The 17,150-nt window shown below is 43.9% G+C and overlaps 1 protein-coding gene across 3 annotated transcripts in view; it reads left to right on the top strand.

Annotated features, from left to right (window-relative positions):
• The first annotated feature begins 2,098 nt into the window (after window positions 1-2,098).
• The window catches only part of Pds5a (PDS5 cohesin associated factor A), a 100,193-nt gene continuing 85,141 nt past the window's right edge, over window positions 2,099-17,150 (top strand). Inside the window, exons 1-2 of one of the 3 annotated variants that reach the window (XM_027390762.2) lie at window positions 2,099-2,118; window positions 4,002-4,176. In XM_027390762.2, coding sequence (XP_027246563.1) covers window positions 4,042-4,176 — 135 coding nt within the window. In that variant the 5' untranslated portion in view covers window positions 2,099-2,118; window positions 4,002-4,041. Of the gene's footprint in view, window positions 2,119-3,031; window positions 3,173-4,001; window positions 4,177-17,150 lie in introns of those variants that run through there. The other 2 variants (XM_027390760.2, XM_027390764.2) reach the window with 2 other exon arrangements.

The raw sequence follows: 17,150 nt of genomic DNA, 5'->3' as shown, positions 1-17,150 counted from the left end.
CAGGGTTTCTCTGTGTAACAGCCCTGGTTGTCCTGGATCTAGCTCTGCAGACCAGGCTGGCTTTGAACTCACAGAGATCCACCTGCCTCTGCCTCTGCCTCCCAAGTGGTGGGGTTAAAGGCATGTGCCACCACCGCCCCGTGGATTGTTTACAAGAGCAAGGCCAACTTATTTGTGGCTCTACTACTGTGGCAAACATCTCTTTCCCATAGAGAATATTAACTACTGTACAGATCTTAGGGAAGGGTGGGGCTTTGTGAATACCTGTCCCTGAAACAGGATGATTTGAGCCTAGTGGTTCCAGACCAGCCTATGCACCATAGATAATCTCCAGGGGGAAGGAAGAGGAGCCTAACACAGTGATTCACGCCTTTGATCCAAGCACTTAAGATGCTGAGGCAAGGCTGCAGGGAGTTTGAGGATAACTCAGAATACATCGTGGATTTCAGGCCAGTCTGAACTCCAGTGAGATGGTGTCTCAAAAAATCAAAACCAAGCCAGGCATGGTGGCACAAACCTTTAATCCCAGCATTTAGGAGGCAAAGAGAGGTGAGGATCTGTGAGTTAAAGGACAATGTTGTCCTAAAAATTTCAGTCATCCAGGGCTACCTAGTGAGACCCTATCTCTAGAAAACAAACACAAACCAGTCAAGCAAAGTTTGTCAGAGGCTGGCAAGACAGCTCAGCTGGTAAATGGCACTTGGTGTCAGGACTGACAACCCGAGTTTAATCCCCTAGAGCCCACATGGGTTGAAACAGAGTTGTCCTCTGACATCCTACAAGTTGTCCTCTGACATCCATAGGATTGATTGCTGTGGTATGCTCAAATCCACTACCCAAAATAAATAAATGTATGTTAAAAAATATGTAAAAAGACACAAAAACCCGCTGGGTATGGTGGCACATGCCTTTAGTCCCAGAGGCAGAGGCAGGCAGATCTCTGTGAGTTCCAGATTTATCTTGTCTACAGAATGAGTTTCAGGACAGCCAAAGATATATACACAGAAACCTTGTGAGGAAAAACCAAACTAAACCAAACCAAACCAAACAAACAAACAAGACAAAAAACTTCAGGCAGGTGTCCTGGGGTATGTATGTTATTCCAGAAGTTGGGAGGCTGAGCAAGAGGATGAAGAGCTGGAGGCTGGCCTGGGCTACATAAATGAGACAATGTCTCAAAAACAAGCAGCAGCAACAAAACAATAAACAAGGCCCAGCAGCCGTGACTCACACCTTTAATCCCAGCACTCAGGAGGCAGAGGCAGAGCTCTTGAGTTTGAGGCCAGCCTGGTCTACAGAGTGAGTTCCAGGACAGGCTACAAAGCTACAGAGATACCCTGTCTCAAAAAACAAAACAAATAAACAACTTTCAGTTGCTTTTTTTTTTTTTCTTTTTGCTGTTTTAGACAGGAACTTCGAACTCATGTTCCACCTGTTTTGGGCCCCTGAGCAGCTAGGGTAACAGGCCTGCCCCTATTCTGTGCCAAAAGACAGACATTCTAAAGAGTATTGCAGCTGGGCGTTGGTGGCGCTCGCCTTTAATCCCAGCACTCGGGAGGCAGAGGCAAGCGGTTTTGAGTTCGAGGCCAGCCTGATCTCCAGAGAGAGTGCCAGGATAGGCTCCAAAGCTACACAGAGAAACCCAGTCTCGAGAAAAAAAAAAAAAAAGAGTGTTTGCAGTTTGTTTTTATAAATCCCAGAGTTTATGATCTTTTGAATACTTACAAAATTATACAGTAGTACGAGGTGTGAATAAGAATGGCCCCTTATGCTCAGCCATGTGGCACATACCTTTAAGCCCAGCACTTGGAAACAGAGGCAGGCAGACCTCTGAGTTCAGCCTGGTCAAAAGAGTGAATTCCAGGACAGCCAGGGATACACAGAGAAACCCTGTCTTGGGGGTGGGGAGAATAGCCCCTATAGGCTGACATATTTGAAGGAATGGCACCATTTGAAAGGGTTAGAAGGATTAGGAGGTGTGGCCTTGTTGGAAGGAGTGTATCTCTGGGGATGGGCTTTGAGGTTTCAAAAGTCCATGCCAGGCCCAGTGTCTCTCTTCTGCCTGCCATACCCGCCTCCATGCTTCTCGACATGATGATAATGGACTGTCTCTGAACTGTAAGCAAGCCCCTAATTAAATGTGTGGGTTTTTTTTTTTTTTTTAAGAATTGCCAGCCGGGCAGTGGTGGCGCATGCCTTGAATCCCAGCACTCCCAATGCTAACTTCCGATTTTGTAGCTTTGAAAAAAATCTTAGTGTTAGGAGTCTAAGGTCGTAGGGTGCCACCTTGGGCGAAGACACAGGCATGAGCAGCTCACGTTGTGCTCCTCTGTAAAACTTTGCCTCGGCTTCTAGAGCTTCGTCTGGAGGGGAAATCAACAATTTCTCCGGGGGATTAACCATTTTTCAGCCAGTCCGCTTCCCACGTCCCCCACCAGACACGCCTTCAAGAGCACGAACTCCGGGCGGGCGGCGAGCGTCCCAGGCCAGCGCCTCCCGGGCTCCGCTTCCCGCCACCGGGGCTCCTCCTTCTCCTCCTCCGCGCGCCCGCTCGGCTGCCGGCCTCCCGGACGGAGGCGCCCGCGCGGGCAGGTCTTGGCGCCAAACGAGTGGCGGCGCTGTCCGCCCCGGCGCGCGGCCGCGTCGGGCCCGAGGGAGGCGGGGGTTCGGTCGGCGGAAGAAGGGGCGGGAGCGAGGCGCGCGTTGCTCTCGCGTGCTCTCGCGCCGCTCGCGTGACGGGCCCTGGGTGTGCGAGAGGCTCCGGCTCTGCGGGGCACAGGCAGCCGGGAGCGCGCCGCGGCGAGAGGGCGCCGGGTGCGGGTGGGCGCGAGGTGCGGGCGGGAGATCGAGCGGGCGGGCGGGTGAGCGGGGGGCGCGCGGGCGTGCACCGCGCGCGGGCTCTCGGAGGAGTCGCGGCTGAGGCTGCGCTTCCTCAGCCCGACGGAGAGCGGCAGTGTCGCCCCGGCCGGCGCACGCTCGGCCCGCGTCTCCCCCCGCGGCGGCTGCTCCTCGGCACCGCCAGCCCCAGCGCCGCTCCGGGGCGGGCGGGCGGCGGCGGCGGGACCCGCGGAGCCGCTTTGTGTGCAGGCCGACGAGGGGCGGCGGCGGCGGCGACACAACCACCTGACAGAGGCCCGGCTCTCACTGCACCGTCCGCCCGCATGAGGAGGAGGTAAAGCGGCGGCCGGCTCGCGCCCTCGCGGCAGCGGCGGCGGCGAGGGAGGGACGGAAGGGAGACCGCAGGGGAGGGCGCGCGCCGAGGCCCGGCGGGGTTGTCCGGAGCGGCCGCTCAGGCCTCGGCGGTGCCGGGGTGGCGCCGGGCGGCCGACGGGTGGGAGACGCCGCCGGGCTCGGTTGCTGAAGTTACGGAACAAAATGTGAAGTGCGGAGCCGCGTCCTCCGCTTCCTGGCGCGGGGCTCGGGCCGCGGGCGGCTGGCGGGTGGCGGGCTCGCTGGGAGGGGCGCCGCGCGGCGGGACGCCGGGGCCCGGGGCTCGGCGTGGCCACGGCGTTCTGCTCCCGGGCGCCGGCGCCGGCGCCGCGCGTGGGTCCTCTTGGGGACCTAGTTTTGCGGCCTAAGCTGAACCCTCTAGGCCTCGCGTCTCCTTTCCTGGAGGGGACTGGCCAGACGGGGATCCGGCCGCTTCTCCTGGGCCGAGCTGGGGCCTTTGGGTTCCTCGCTGGTCCCCTGAGGCCACCAAACTTCCGACCTAGGTGCTCGGGGGTGTATTTCATTGTGAAAAGAGGGCTAGGAAACTCCGGGCGCTGCTCGGCACCTCCCGCGGCCGCCGCGGCTGCAGCCGGGAGCACAGTGGTTCAGGGGCTGGAGCGGGTGGGGGCGGCGGACGCCTAGCGGGATCCGAGTCCCAGAGAAGGGGCGAGTGGTGGGGGTCCCTCGGCTTGGGGGAAGAAAGGGCTTTCCCCAGATTAGAGATTTTTGAAATGAAAAAGAGGTTACAAAGTCGTCCCTTTCCCGCTGAACTTTGATTTTCTGACCGATAGAGGCCGGTAGAGGACCGTGAAAGAAAAGTTATCCCCCAGGATGGACTTCACGCAGCCGAAGCCTGCCGCTGCCCTCTGTGGCGTCGTGAGTGCGGACGGGAAGATCGCTTACCCTCCGGGAGTAAAGGAAATTACCGACAAGATCACCACCGACGAGATGATCAAACGTCTCAAGGTAAGCGTCCGGGTCGGTGATCTGCGCTCCGGATGGCTTTTTGACTGTAGGTTTCACTGGACTACTCGACTTGGCCTTTGGAGTTTTTAGTACTAAGTTTTTAAAGATAGTTTAATCGTCTTTTCTCTTAGAAGTGTAGTTCTAACTCCGAGGAGACATGTTTAGTTCTGAAAGTGCATAAGTATCATGGGAAATTTAGAAGAAGTGTGATTATTTTCAGTCCTGTTTATTAAGTATAAGAACTCACATTCAGTGGCTTCCCCTCTCCCTGTGATCATTTTATTTAATGAATATTGTACAAGTGGCTTGTACCTTTAAGTGTAGGCAGTGATTTGCCCCTGAAGGTTCCTGTTTCCATCAAATAAATAAGACTGATGAGAGCACAAACAACCTTTTTTTATTATTGATTTTAAAAAATTTATGTGCATTGATGTTTTACCTACATATATGTCCGTGTATGGGTGTTGTATCCCAGGAACTGGAGTTACAGACAGTTACGAGCTGCCATGTAGGTGCTGGGAATTGAACCTGAGTCCTCTGGAAAAGCAGCCAGTGCCATCTCTCTAGCCCACAAGCAACCTGCCCCCCCCCCTAGTTTCTCACAATTTTTGAATATATGGAAGCTTAACTGTGTATACAGTGTGGCTAAACTATAGAGTGTACAGAATTTTTCGAAACTTGAGCTTAAAGTAAAATGATTTAAATACACATGCCCAAGAAATTTGAGGACTATATTATTTCAATTTCTGTGAGGTTTACCTTCCTTGTTGTGTAAATGTGGGAGTCCTTAATATCAGTGTTGTATGTTTCAATCTTGCATTGGTCAGTTTTGGGCTTTCTTCTCTGTGGTCACAGATTGTGGCTAGAGCCTTACCAAACGAGGGCCGTTTTTATTAGATGAACTTGCTTCAAGCAGTGATTGTCACTTTTAGGCAACTCTGAATCACCAGGGGATGTTTTAGGCATTTTGGTTGTCACACCTGGGACTTGTTTGGAATAGGGAGCTTGAGGGGTGGGGGATGAGTCCTGCTAGGACACTGGCAGTAGTTTAGGTGAAAGATCTTAAACTTTTGAAGTAGGGCATTGGCTGCTGAAATGGAGAGACAGGAATGGGTCAGATGAGCTGTTAGAGGATCTCATCATGTAGCCCTGCTGGTCTTGAACTTACCATCTACTTTCCAAATGCTAGAGTTACACCACATCCTGTTAAAAACAGTGATTCTCAAACTAAGGGTTGTGACCTCTTTGGGAGTCAGTGTGAGAGGCCAAGTTACATTTTAAGTTTTAATTACTATGCCAAAGAGATCTATGAAACAAAAAAGCCTCTGATCTACAAGCCCCTTGCCCAAGGACAGATAGTTCCTGAAATGCTGTAGGCTGTTGTTTATGGGAGATAACAAGCCCCTTGTTTTTCTTTTCCCCTGAACAAGTTCCATTGACCCATATGCACAGGATGCACTTGATCACATTTGGGTGGGAGGCTCTCAGGCTGGAGGTACTTTAGGATGTATGCTTGCCCCAGATTGGACTTGGTGGGAAATGCAATGAATTATGGGTTTTCCTTCTTAAGCCCTTGCCATACTTGATTCTGGGCCATTTCCCAGGAACCTGGGTATGGACCTGACTAGAGTCCATCCACCTGGTCAGTATTTAATTAAAACTTGCTTCAAATATGGCTTTAAACTGTGGTAGTGGTCTTTTAATCTCTCAAACCACCCTTTCACAGCGGTCTCATATCAGATATTTACATTGTGATTCATAACACTAGCGAAATTACAGTTATGAAGTAGCAACAAAAATAATTTTATGGTTGGGATCACCATAACACGAGGAACTGTATTAAAGTGCCCCAGAATTACCAAGGTCAAGAACCATTGTACTCAAGATGCTTCAGAGTTAAGTCAGACATGGTGGAAGGCTAGGCAAGAAATATTGTTGACAACTTTTCTGCCTTGTGCAACTTTTTTAATGTGCATTGGTGTTTTGCCTGCATTTATGTCAGTGAGGGTTTCGGATCCCCTGGACATGAAGTTACAGTTCTGAGCTGCTATGTGGGTGCTGGGAATTGAACTGGGGTTCTTTGGAAGAGCAGCCAGTGCTGAGCCATCTGTCTAGCCCCTTTGTGCAACTTTATAAAATGTATTTTTAGGCTCTGATCTTAGAATTAAGTATAGTGTCTAGTAAGTGTTTAAAGTATTCTTGTGGTTTAGTTTCCATTTGTTGCCTTTTTGAAAGAATCTGTTTCTTTAAAACAGACCTTTCTGTTTTCTTTCCATTCCTTTTTACTGGGGTGGGAAGGGTGCATGTGTAGGAGGTGCTTATTAAACCGGGACCCTGCTCTACCTCTGAACTATACATCCCAGCCTAAAGCAGATAAATCTTTTTGTTGTTTTTGAGACAGGGTCTGGCCTAAAACTTGCTATGTGGATAAGGCTAGTCTCATACATCCCTCTGTTCTCTCAGTTCTCTTTGCCTTTGAAGTGTCATCACGCTCAACTAAAATCTTTATGTGGGAGTGTATATGTGGCTGTGTGTGTTGTGTACGTGTGTACGTGTGTACATGTGTAGATCCATAGGCACTTTTGTGTATGTTTGTGGAGGCCAGAGGACGGTTTTGGATATTATCCTCTCTCCTCTGGCCTTTGAGAGAACACCTGATGTCCATCTGCTTTGAGACAAGGTTTCTGGTTGGCCTCGAGTTCACGAATTAAGTTAGGCTGGCTGTCCAGTGAGCGTGAGGAGTCCTCCTGCTGAGATAACAATTGTTGTGACCACATTGAGCTTTTTATGCTTTGCTGGGGACTGGAGCTCAAACTCAGATCCTTATACTTGGAAGTATCTCCCCAGTTCTCCAAAGTGAATCTTGTTACTAAAGAATATGTGTGTACTGATGCTTTGTTAATGTTTCATAAGATTATATTGCATATTTTGAGTTAAGACTCCGAAGAACTAAGAACAGAGCTGTTCAATAAAATTAGCATTGCATCTGTTTATGTGTGTTTTGTCCTGTGTACAAATCCTCTCTTTTGGCCTCTGATTTGAGTGTGCTGGGATGACAGGTGAGTGCCGCTAAACCTAACAGTCATCTAGTTTTGATTAAGTGTTTAAATTAAGAATATTGAAGTAAGTGCCCTGGTGGTGATACATGCCTTAAATCCCAGCAATTCAGGAAGCAGAGGCAGATAAATCTCAGCGTTCGAGGACAGCCTGGTTTACAGAACAAGTTCCAGGGCAGTCAGGATTACACAGAAAAACCCAGTCTCAAAAAACAAGAATTGAAATAGCCAGGAACGGTGGTGTTCACATTTAATCCCAGCACTCAAGGATCTCTGTAAATTCCAGGACAGTCTGGTCTACGTAGTGAGTTCTAGGCCAGCTAGGAGTATCTAGTGAGACCCTGTCTCCAAAATATAAATACAATTAGATAAAAGAATATGTGTGAACAGTCTTAAAAAAAAAAAAAAGAAATTTTGGGGCCACCTAGATGATTCATTAGGTGAAGGTGCTAAATCTGAAAACTTGAGTGGGATCCCTAGGACTCTATAAGGTGGAAGGAGAATGGGTTCCTACAAGTCCTCAGACCTGCACATGCAAGTCATGAATATTCTCTTCTCTCCTACACACATACATGTGCGTGGGCGCGCGCACGCACACACAGACACAGACACACACACAATAAAGTGCAATGAAAAATTTGAAAACATAGAAGTATTCTTGACTGAAAGGTCAGGGGCAACACTGGGTTAGCTATGCATTTGTTATGGATTCTTTTGCAAGTTAAAGTTGATACACATTTTTATAATTTTAATTTTTTTTGGTGTGTGTGTGTGTGCATGCACGGACACACGCACACTTCATTTTGTTTTTCTATACAGGGTTTTTCTGTGTAGCCCTGGCTATCCTGGAACTTGCTCTGTAGACCAGCTGGCCCTGAACTCACAGAGATCTGCCTGCCTCTGTCTCCCAAATGCTGAGAACTGAAGGTGTGTGTCTTTTTTTTTTTTTTTTTTAAATAAAGACAAAGTCACGTAGCCCAGGCTGGCCTTGAACTTAAGATCTTCCTAACTCCACATCTGAAATGCTGTGATTACAGGTATATACTACCGTGCCTGAGGAGTGAGTCAAGTGCTTCTTGCATGCTAAACTGATACCTTACCGACTGACCCATATCCTCTGCCTCTGTGTCTGTTTTTCCCCTTCATATTGTCTATTTTTGAAAGAGGATCTCATTATATATGCCCAGGCTAACCCCAAAATTCTGATCCTCTTATATCCTAGGGGTTACAAATATGTACCAGCACATGAAGTTGGCTCCATAATTTAAGAAAAAAGTGAGTCTCTGTGGTGTGCACACGGAGGTCAGAGAACAACTTGAAGTAGTTCTCTCTTTGTACCCCTTGGGTCCCAGGGATTGAACTCAAGATTGTCAGATTTGGTTGCATTTTGTTGCTAAGCACTTTTACTTACTACTGGCTCCATAATTTTAAAGTTAGAAGGGTTCTAAAAACACATCCCTCCTAATTGATGATAAAAATTATGTCCCTAGTACCCTAAATGACCCAGTAGCACTCATCAGGATCAGTTATAAAGCTGATTAGTGACAGATCCAGGGCACTGGCATTGTATTTGTTTTGGTTCTAATTAGTTTGTATCTTAGGCATCTTTACTAGATATGACTAAAGATTTGTGATTCTTAAAAATTACATTGAATATTTTATATATAACAACAGATTTGATTAAGAATCTTACATTTAATATTTTAAATTAAATATTTAAATTTAAATGTGGGGCGCATGCCCACAGCACATGTGTGAAGAGGTAGGAGGACAGTTTTGTATAGTTGGTTCTCTCCTTCCACCTTTATGTGTTCTGGGAATCATCAAACTTAGGTTGTCAGGTTTGGCTATTGCCTTTACTCTCTGAGCCATCTCACCAGCCCAAGAATTGTGATTGAGAGAGGGAGAGGGTGGGCAAGTAGGCTGACTTAGCTGGTCACAAACTTGCTTCGTAGCTGAGAGTGACCTTGAATTTCTCATTCTCCTGCTTCTACCTTCAAGGATTATGAAGCAAGCACATCTATCTCTCTGTTGGGTCTACTCAGGGCGTCCTCAGGTTTACATAGTAGAATGTTTAGTTTTGTTTTGAGACAAGGTCTCTCTACATAGCCCTGGCTGTTCTGGAGCTCACTGTGTAGACCATCCTGGCCTTAAACTCAGAGATTTGCCTGCCTCTGCCTCTGAAGTGTTGGAATTAAAATAGTGCACCATAATGCCTGTCCATAGTAAAATTTAAATTCCTGTTTCTGAGAACTACTATAATTTGTTGTTGTTAGATTCAGTTATACTTGGTTTCCTTTTGTTCCCTTTGAATATACTGGGTTCATTTCTGCTTTGATTGTTCACATTATATAGCCCAGTATATCCTTTTGATGTAGGTGTCAGTTTTTACTAAGGGAAGTGAGCCCTTTACTTTCTTGTCTAAGGTGTTATTTATCATGTACTTCCTGGCCCAGATTTGGGTACTCAAGATTTTATTCCACTGTCCCTATTTCCAGTTTTAGTAGAAGTGGCCTTTATAAATCAAAATCTAGGCTTTGTATTTGCCCATTGAATATAATTCCTTCAAGTTTTTTCAATATGTAGAGCTAGGAAATAAACTTGTTTATTTAATCAGTAAGTCAAATGACTATTTTGATATTTTAAGTTGAAACTCACCACATAATTCTTTCTAAGCTTCCTCCATGTCATATTTAGGATTTTTTCTTTTTATAAAGTAGGCCTGGTTTCTATAACATTAATAAATAAATTTATTCATACTGTCCTACTGTAAGAGCAGAAGTAACTTCACATATTTTATCAATATTGTTTATAAGGTTTCTTTCTTTTGTTAAAAGTTGAAGTGCTAGGGATTGTGCCCAGGGTCTCAGATTCATTCTATGAGCCAGACACCTACCTACAAGATTGCCCTGAAGTTTGTTTTGCTGTATTATTGCTGTGTATATATCTATGGTGTATGTGCATGGGCTGACAAGTGCCATGGCATGTGTCAGAAGACTTTGTGGAGTTGGTTCTCTTCGACCTTTATGTGATTTCCTGGGATCGAACACAGGTTGTAGGTTTTCAGTGAGGCATCTTGCTGGCTCTGAAGTTTTGTTTGCCCCATTAAAAGATATGTAAAGTACCATGTTTGCTAGTTACTTGAAATTGAAACTTTAGCTGCTTTCTGATGTGTGTGTCCAAAGTTATTTAGAATACATGTAGTATTGATGAGCATTCATAAATATCTTTAAAGAAAATGGTAAAACTTAGGCAGTAATAAAATGAGATTGCTTTTAGATCCTTGTAGAATAATTTTTTTACCATTTTGTTTATTCAGTTTTCATTGCTTCTCTAATTGCAATTTCTTATTGTTTGTTCCATGTCCCATTGTTACTATCTCAGTTCTATACATTTTTCTTATGGTTTACTTTTTTTAAATTTTATTTATTTATTATGTATACAACATTCTGCTTCCATGTATATGTGCACACCAGAAGAGGGCACCAGATCTCATAACAGATGGTTGTGAACCACCATGTGGTTGCTGGGAATTGAACTCAAGAACCTCTGGAAGAGGAATCAGTGCTCTTAACCTCTGAGCCATCTCTCCAGCCCGATGGTTTACTTTTTAATAGACTATTATTTTTAGCATAGTTTTAGGTTCACAGCAAAAATAACTGGCAGAGACAGAGTTCCTAGATAAGCACTCATCACAGTCTACCCTTACTGTGATACCTTTGTGTCCAAATTAGTACATTGTTATCGATCAAGTTCATATTCTTATTTTTTCCTTATTTATTTTTCTTGGCCTCATTTATATTTACTCATGTGTAGCACAAATTTTATTTGGTCTTAATAATAAAAACCTGGAGTCAGATATTAGGGGGAAAAGGCTGAAAAGTCAGAAAAGCAAAGCAGCCAGCCACTAGCTCTTAACTCTACCTCAGACCAAAGGGGCCATGCTGTCCACCTGATTGCATCCTCAGACTGACTGCTTCAGACTAACTGCTGCTCAGACTACCCTGAGCTCCTGTCTCCTCCCACCTTATATTCCTCTCTCCTGTCTCTGCCTCCTTAGTGCTGGTATTAAAGGTGTGTCATTCCAAATGCTGGGATTACCTTTGTGTGTGCTCTTTTAGACTGGAATAATTTTGTGTAGCCCAGGGTGAACTTGTGAACTAATAAGAGTTCGGTCTGCCTCTGTCTTCCAAGTGCTGAGATTAAAGGTGTGTGCCTGTCCTCTGGGGCTGACTAGTGTGGCTAGCTTTGTACTCTGATCTTTAGGCAAGCTTTGTTAGATCATAAACAAAATATCACCACATTCACGTGTTTACTCTTTTTAAAATTGCTTTTTAAATTTATTTAGTTTTTGTTTGGTGTGTGTGTGTGTATGCATGTGTGTGCATGCCACAGCATATATGTGGAGGTCAGAAGACATTTTATGGGAGTTTGTTTTTCTATATTGAGTTGGTTTAGAGATTGAACTCAGGTGGTCAGGCTTGGTTGCAAAGGCACTTTCCCTACCGAGCCAACATTCACTAGCATTTTATTTGATTTTTAAATTGAATGCAGACAGTCTGCTTATGTAGCCCTAGACTAGTTTTGAGCTTTCTTATGTTCCTGCCTTAATGCTGGGATTACAGTTAAAACCCTTCATACCCACCTTCCTGTGTATTTCTCTCTGTGTTTTAAATTTTGAGATAGTCTTGAACGTGCTGCCCAGGCTGGTCTCCAACTAATTATCTGGGGATGAAATTGAACTGCTAATCTGATTCTCTTGGTTCCCACCTCCCAAGCGCTAGGATCACAGGCATGCACTGTTGCTGTTCACTACTATTTTTGTGTGTATGTTTGTATGGGCTGTTTTTGATGCTGTTGGCTTGTTTTTATCTGCTTAACAGACTATAGTTATCTGGAAAGAGGAACCCTACTTGAGGAAATGCCTCCATCAGATTGCCTGTAGGCAAGTCTGTAGGTATTTTCTTGATTAATGATTGATGTGGGAGGGCCTAGGGCTGATTTCCACCTCTGGACAGGTAGGTAGTCCTGTTTAGTATAGGAAAGCAGGCTGAGCAAGCTTTGGAGAACAAGCCAGGCTCCTTTGTGGTCTCTGCTTCAGTTTCTGCCTCCAGGCTCCCACCTTGTTCTTGCCCTGACTTTCCTTGATGGTAAACTGTAAGATGAAATAAACCCTTTCATCCCCAAGATGATTTTGGTCATGGTGTTTACCAAAGCCATAGAAACCTGTGGCTGTGAGTGTTGTATGGTGGTACATGTGTACCTGTGTATCTGTATATGTGTGTACATTTATATGTATACCAAATATGGAGGCCAGGGGTCAGTGTTGGATGTCTTCTTCTATCACCTCACCCTTCTTCCATCCCTCCCCTTCCTCCTTTGAGACATTTCTCACTGAACATGGAGTTCACCAAATATCAAGATTGCCTGGTTAGTGACACCCCTCCAGGGCACCCCAATCTTCCAATCTCTGTAGTTGTTTTTGGGTGTATGTGTGTGTGTGCGCGCACACACATGTGTGAATGTCCATAGAGGCTAGAAGAGAGATTTGGATTCTCTGGAAGTGGAGTTATAGGTTGTTAGGAGCAGCTTGGTAAAGGTGCTGGAAACCAAACTTTCATTCCAGAAGATCAGCAAGTGCTCTTAACTTCTGAGTCATCTCTCTGGACCCCCCAGTTTTTGTTTTAAAAGTGGGTGCTGAGAATCTGAACCTCCAGGCTTCATGCTCACACAGCACATACTTTACCCATTGAGCCATCTTTCAGCCATTTCCATTCTCTCTCCTGTCTTTTTTTTTTTTTTTTGAGAAAGGCTTTCTCTGTGTAGCCTTGGCTGTCCTGGAACTCACTCTGTAGACCAGACTGGTCTCAAACTCACTGAGATCTGCCTCCCTCTGCCTCCCTGACTGCTGGGATTAAACGCCTGCACCACTACTGCCCGGCCTGGTGATCTTGAAACAAAGAAAATAATTGAGAACTCTGGAGACATACTTTTTAGATATAATTGTATATCATTTTGTTAAGTGTCTTTTACTTTTGTCAAGCATGCTATTTAAGGGCGGTATTATTATATTAATGGTTACATAGCACAGGATGGCTCAGAACTCAAAATTATTAAGTACAATTTTACTAGTGATTTTAAAAAATGTTATTTAATAAAAGAAGTCTTCAGGTTATTTACTTGTGAAGGCAGATGTTCTACATTTCCAAATGTTTTCCATGCTACCCTGTTCCTTCTCTCTTGAACTAATAGCTATAAGTACAGCATATCAGCATTTAGAAGTTAAGTTGACCCGGCTTTGGTGGCTCATGCCTTTAATCCCAGCCCTCGGGAAGTAGAGGCAGGAGGATCTCTGTGAGTTTGAGGCCAGCTTGGTCTACAGAGTGAGTTCCAGGACAGGCTCCAAAGCCACAGAAAAACCCAGTCTTGGGGGGAAAAAGTTAAGTTGAAGTGGCAGTTCCTACACATTTCACTAAAGAAAGTTTGATTTTTATTTGACACAGGGTTTGATATTCTAGTGCAAACTGACTTTAAACTTTGAGCAGTCCTCCTGCCTTAGCCTACTAATACATGATTAGTGTTGGGATTGTGTTGTTCTTCGTTTCACGTTTTCCAAAACGGAGATCAATAAAGACTGGCCTGTTTTTCACTAGTGTGTGTTGTTCCAGAAGTCACATTACTTACATATGAGATGTTATCCCATTTGGACTTCTGAGTCATCAAAAATGAAATCTTTATATGGCTTTCTTATTTTTTTTTATGTTATTTAACAGAATATTTGGGGTAGCAAATTACTCAAGTGAGAGCAGTTACAGCCTAGTGTGGTAGGGCATGTCTGTAATTCTAGCAATCAGGAAGCAGAAACTGGAGAAACTTGGCTTTGAGGCTAGCCTCGACTACATGCCGCAAAAAGAAAGATAGACTGGGAGAAGAAAGAGACCTTTTTTTTCTGTGATTGTTTTCAAGATTTGTTTTTCTTTGTATTTAGTTTGTTTGGGGTATTCAGTTATTGTATAGTTTATCTTTCATTATTATTTGTGTATGTGAGTGTGTGCATGTGTGTATGTGTGTTTTGAGTAGGATTTCTCTGTGTAGTCCTGGCTCTCCTGGAACTTGCTGTGTAGACCAGGCTGGCTCTGAATTCAAAGATCCTCCTGCCTCTGTGTCTGACTGCTGTGAGAAACATTCAATTGCTGTCTCTTAAAATATTTATTACTTATTCTCCCCTCCCCCATTTGCTTAATGTTATATGCCAATTCCATTTCTCTTTTCAAGTTGCCCTTGTTAATGCTTGTTGGTTTTGTTTTCTACTTTATTTTTGTGTGTGTATGCATTTATGTGACAAGGCAGCAGGGTGGTGAATGCCTGTATGCACAAAGGAGTGGAGGCCAGAGGTCACTGTATCTTCCTCGTCCCATCTCCATTTTATTGCATGAGATAGGGTCTTACACTGAACTTGGGGCTCACCTTTTTGGCTTGATTGGATGTATGGCAACCCTTGAGATATTCTTGTTTCTACCAGTTCCCCCACTTTTCCTTCCTGGGATTATAGGAATGAGCCACTGCACCCCAACTTTTATGTGGGCACTGGTAATCTGAACTTAGTTGTCTTTCTTGTACAGTAATCATTTTACCAACTAGGCCATCTCCCCGCCCCCCCCCCTTTTGTCCTCTTACTCTGACATCATTGTTTCTGCATCCCGAGTGCTGGGACAAAAGGCACACACCATCACACCGGGCATCACCTATGAGCTGTTTTTTTGTTTTTTGTTTTTTGTTTTTTTTTTGTTTTTTGACTTAATGTGAATAGGTGTTTTATCTGCATGCATGCCTGTACATCCTATGTGCCTGGTGCCTGAAAGTGCATTGGGTTCCCCTGAACTGCAGTTATAGATGGTTGTGAACCCCCGTGTTTTGGCAGGGAGTCAAACTCAGGTCCCCTGGAAGAACAGCAAGTGCTCTTCACCACTGAGTCATTTCTCCAACTTCCTATGGACTTTTAGTGTTGTGTATTATACATTAGCTGTTTAGAGTATCAGCTTACAACAGGATAATCACAGAAATTGAAAATAGACAGAAATGTTTACAGGCCATGTTTTAGTGCAGTAGTATCTGACCAAGTGCACTGTTTTTATTTTTACAAATGTATTATAATTAAAAACAAAATACCTCACTTTTGACCATTTAGGATTTTTGAAATGTGTCTAGACCATTTGATTTCCAAAGCTATAATCTCTTGATTCTCTTTCAGAGCCACTTGGTTTTCTTATAGTACTAGGGATCATTCAACTAACTGTGAAATCTTCCTCAGCTGATTATCAGCTTGAACAGCTCAAAGTGGTTGGTGACAACTCAATTTCAGTGTGTGGAACTAGTGCCATATCCTATGGTAGATGCATTCTTCTAATGAAAACCAAAACTATAAATTAGCTGACCAAGTGTTAAAGTGGAAGCAAACAGTTGACTACAGTCTTAGGTATAATAGTGAAAGGGACACTCTGATTTCTACCCTTCAATGAGAGAAGTAGCAGCTTGTCACTAGTACAGAGCATATATTACAGTTTAAAAATACAACCTTACTGTTTCATGGGTGAGGTCACAGATCTGACACTGTAACTGTGAACCATTCTACTGACCTTCTCTCACCAGTGGTTACTGTGGAACCAGAGGCAAAGATCACAGGGTTCTAAGACTTCTAGCTCCTCACCCATTAAATTCTTGCCTGGTAAATTCTAATATTTAGAAACTCTTTTGGTTTGGTTTTTTAGGAAGAGTCTTGCCAGACAGTAGAGGATGACCTTGAGCTGATGATCCTTCTCCCTCAATTTTTGGATTACAGATAAATGCTATGCTTAGCAACAGGATTTTCATAGTAAAATATGTATAAAGATAAACTACAAGTTTTTTGTCCTTGCCTCTGCTGCCACATCCTGGCTTAAGAGGTATTAAAATAGGAGCCTTAGAATTGATGGAGTATGGCAATTTTTGTCTGCTAATAGTAGAACTGGCACTTTTTATGGTTATGTTTCTGTCTTTGTTTTACAGTCACAGAAAGAATAAGTAACATATCTGATTTAGGTCACCTGTTTATTAAAAGGCAGACCTGGTATCTGACTAAACCCAAAATACAACTTGTTTCCTTTTGTGCTGTAAGAGACTATCTGTGTATTGCACAGTGCCCTGGTTGGCATGGTAGGAACTATTCAGGGCTGCAGATTAATGAAGTCCAGGGTGGTGACATAGGATAATGTTAAGTCATTATTGAAATAGCTGTGTTTAGTTCCACATCATTAGGCAGTAAGTAAGGCAAGAATGACTACACAACTTGATTTGAGATTCAGAATTCATACTGAAAGTAAAAAAAAAAAAAAAAAAAAAAAAAGGGTTTACTAAGAGCAAGTAGAAGAGTTTATAGGTAGACTTGTTCTTGAAAGGAAACTGCAGTTAAGGATGCTGCAGATAAACAATTTTGAAATGTGAGTTCCAGATTCTACTAAGGTATGAATTTTTTCATATGAAGGTAAACGCTGATGAGAAAAATTAATGAGAGCTGCTTTCAATAATTAAGTGGAGACAAGTATGAATTTGGTCTGTCTGTGAAGAGTTATGAAAGCCAGAGTATTAGCTGGGTTCTTGATCTCCAGTTAATTGGAAATCTGAATTCTTAGTTTAGGAGCTCTGGATTTAGAAATTTTCTGAGGATTTGTATTTGTTCCTGAATTCAAAATTTACCAATAATAGGAAATGTAGGTAGATCCTGAAGTTTACTTTTTCTCTTGTAGAGAAGAATTCTATTCAGTTTCTCCTTTTTCCTTACTTTATTGTGAAGTAAAGTACTTTACTTTGTTCTTTACTTTATTGGTATTATATCTAAGAAGCCTTTACTTTAACAAAAATTTATGTACAAGGGTTATAGTG

Source organism: Cricetulus griseus (genome assembly GCF_003668045.3).
Source record: "Cricetulus griseus strain 17A/GY chromosome 1 unlocalized genomic scaffold, alternate assembly CriGri-PICRH-1.0 chr1_1, whole genome shotgun sequence".
Taxonomy (NCBI): domain Eukaryota; kingdom Metazoa; phylum Chordata; class Mammalia; order Rodentia; family Cricetidae; genus Cricetulus; species Cricetulus griseus.
This window is presented reverse-complemented; position numbering and strand designations above follow the sequence as displayed.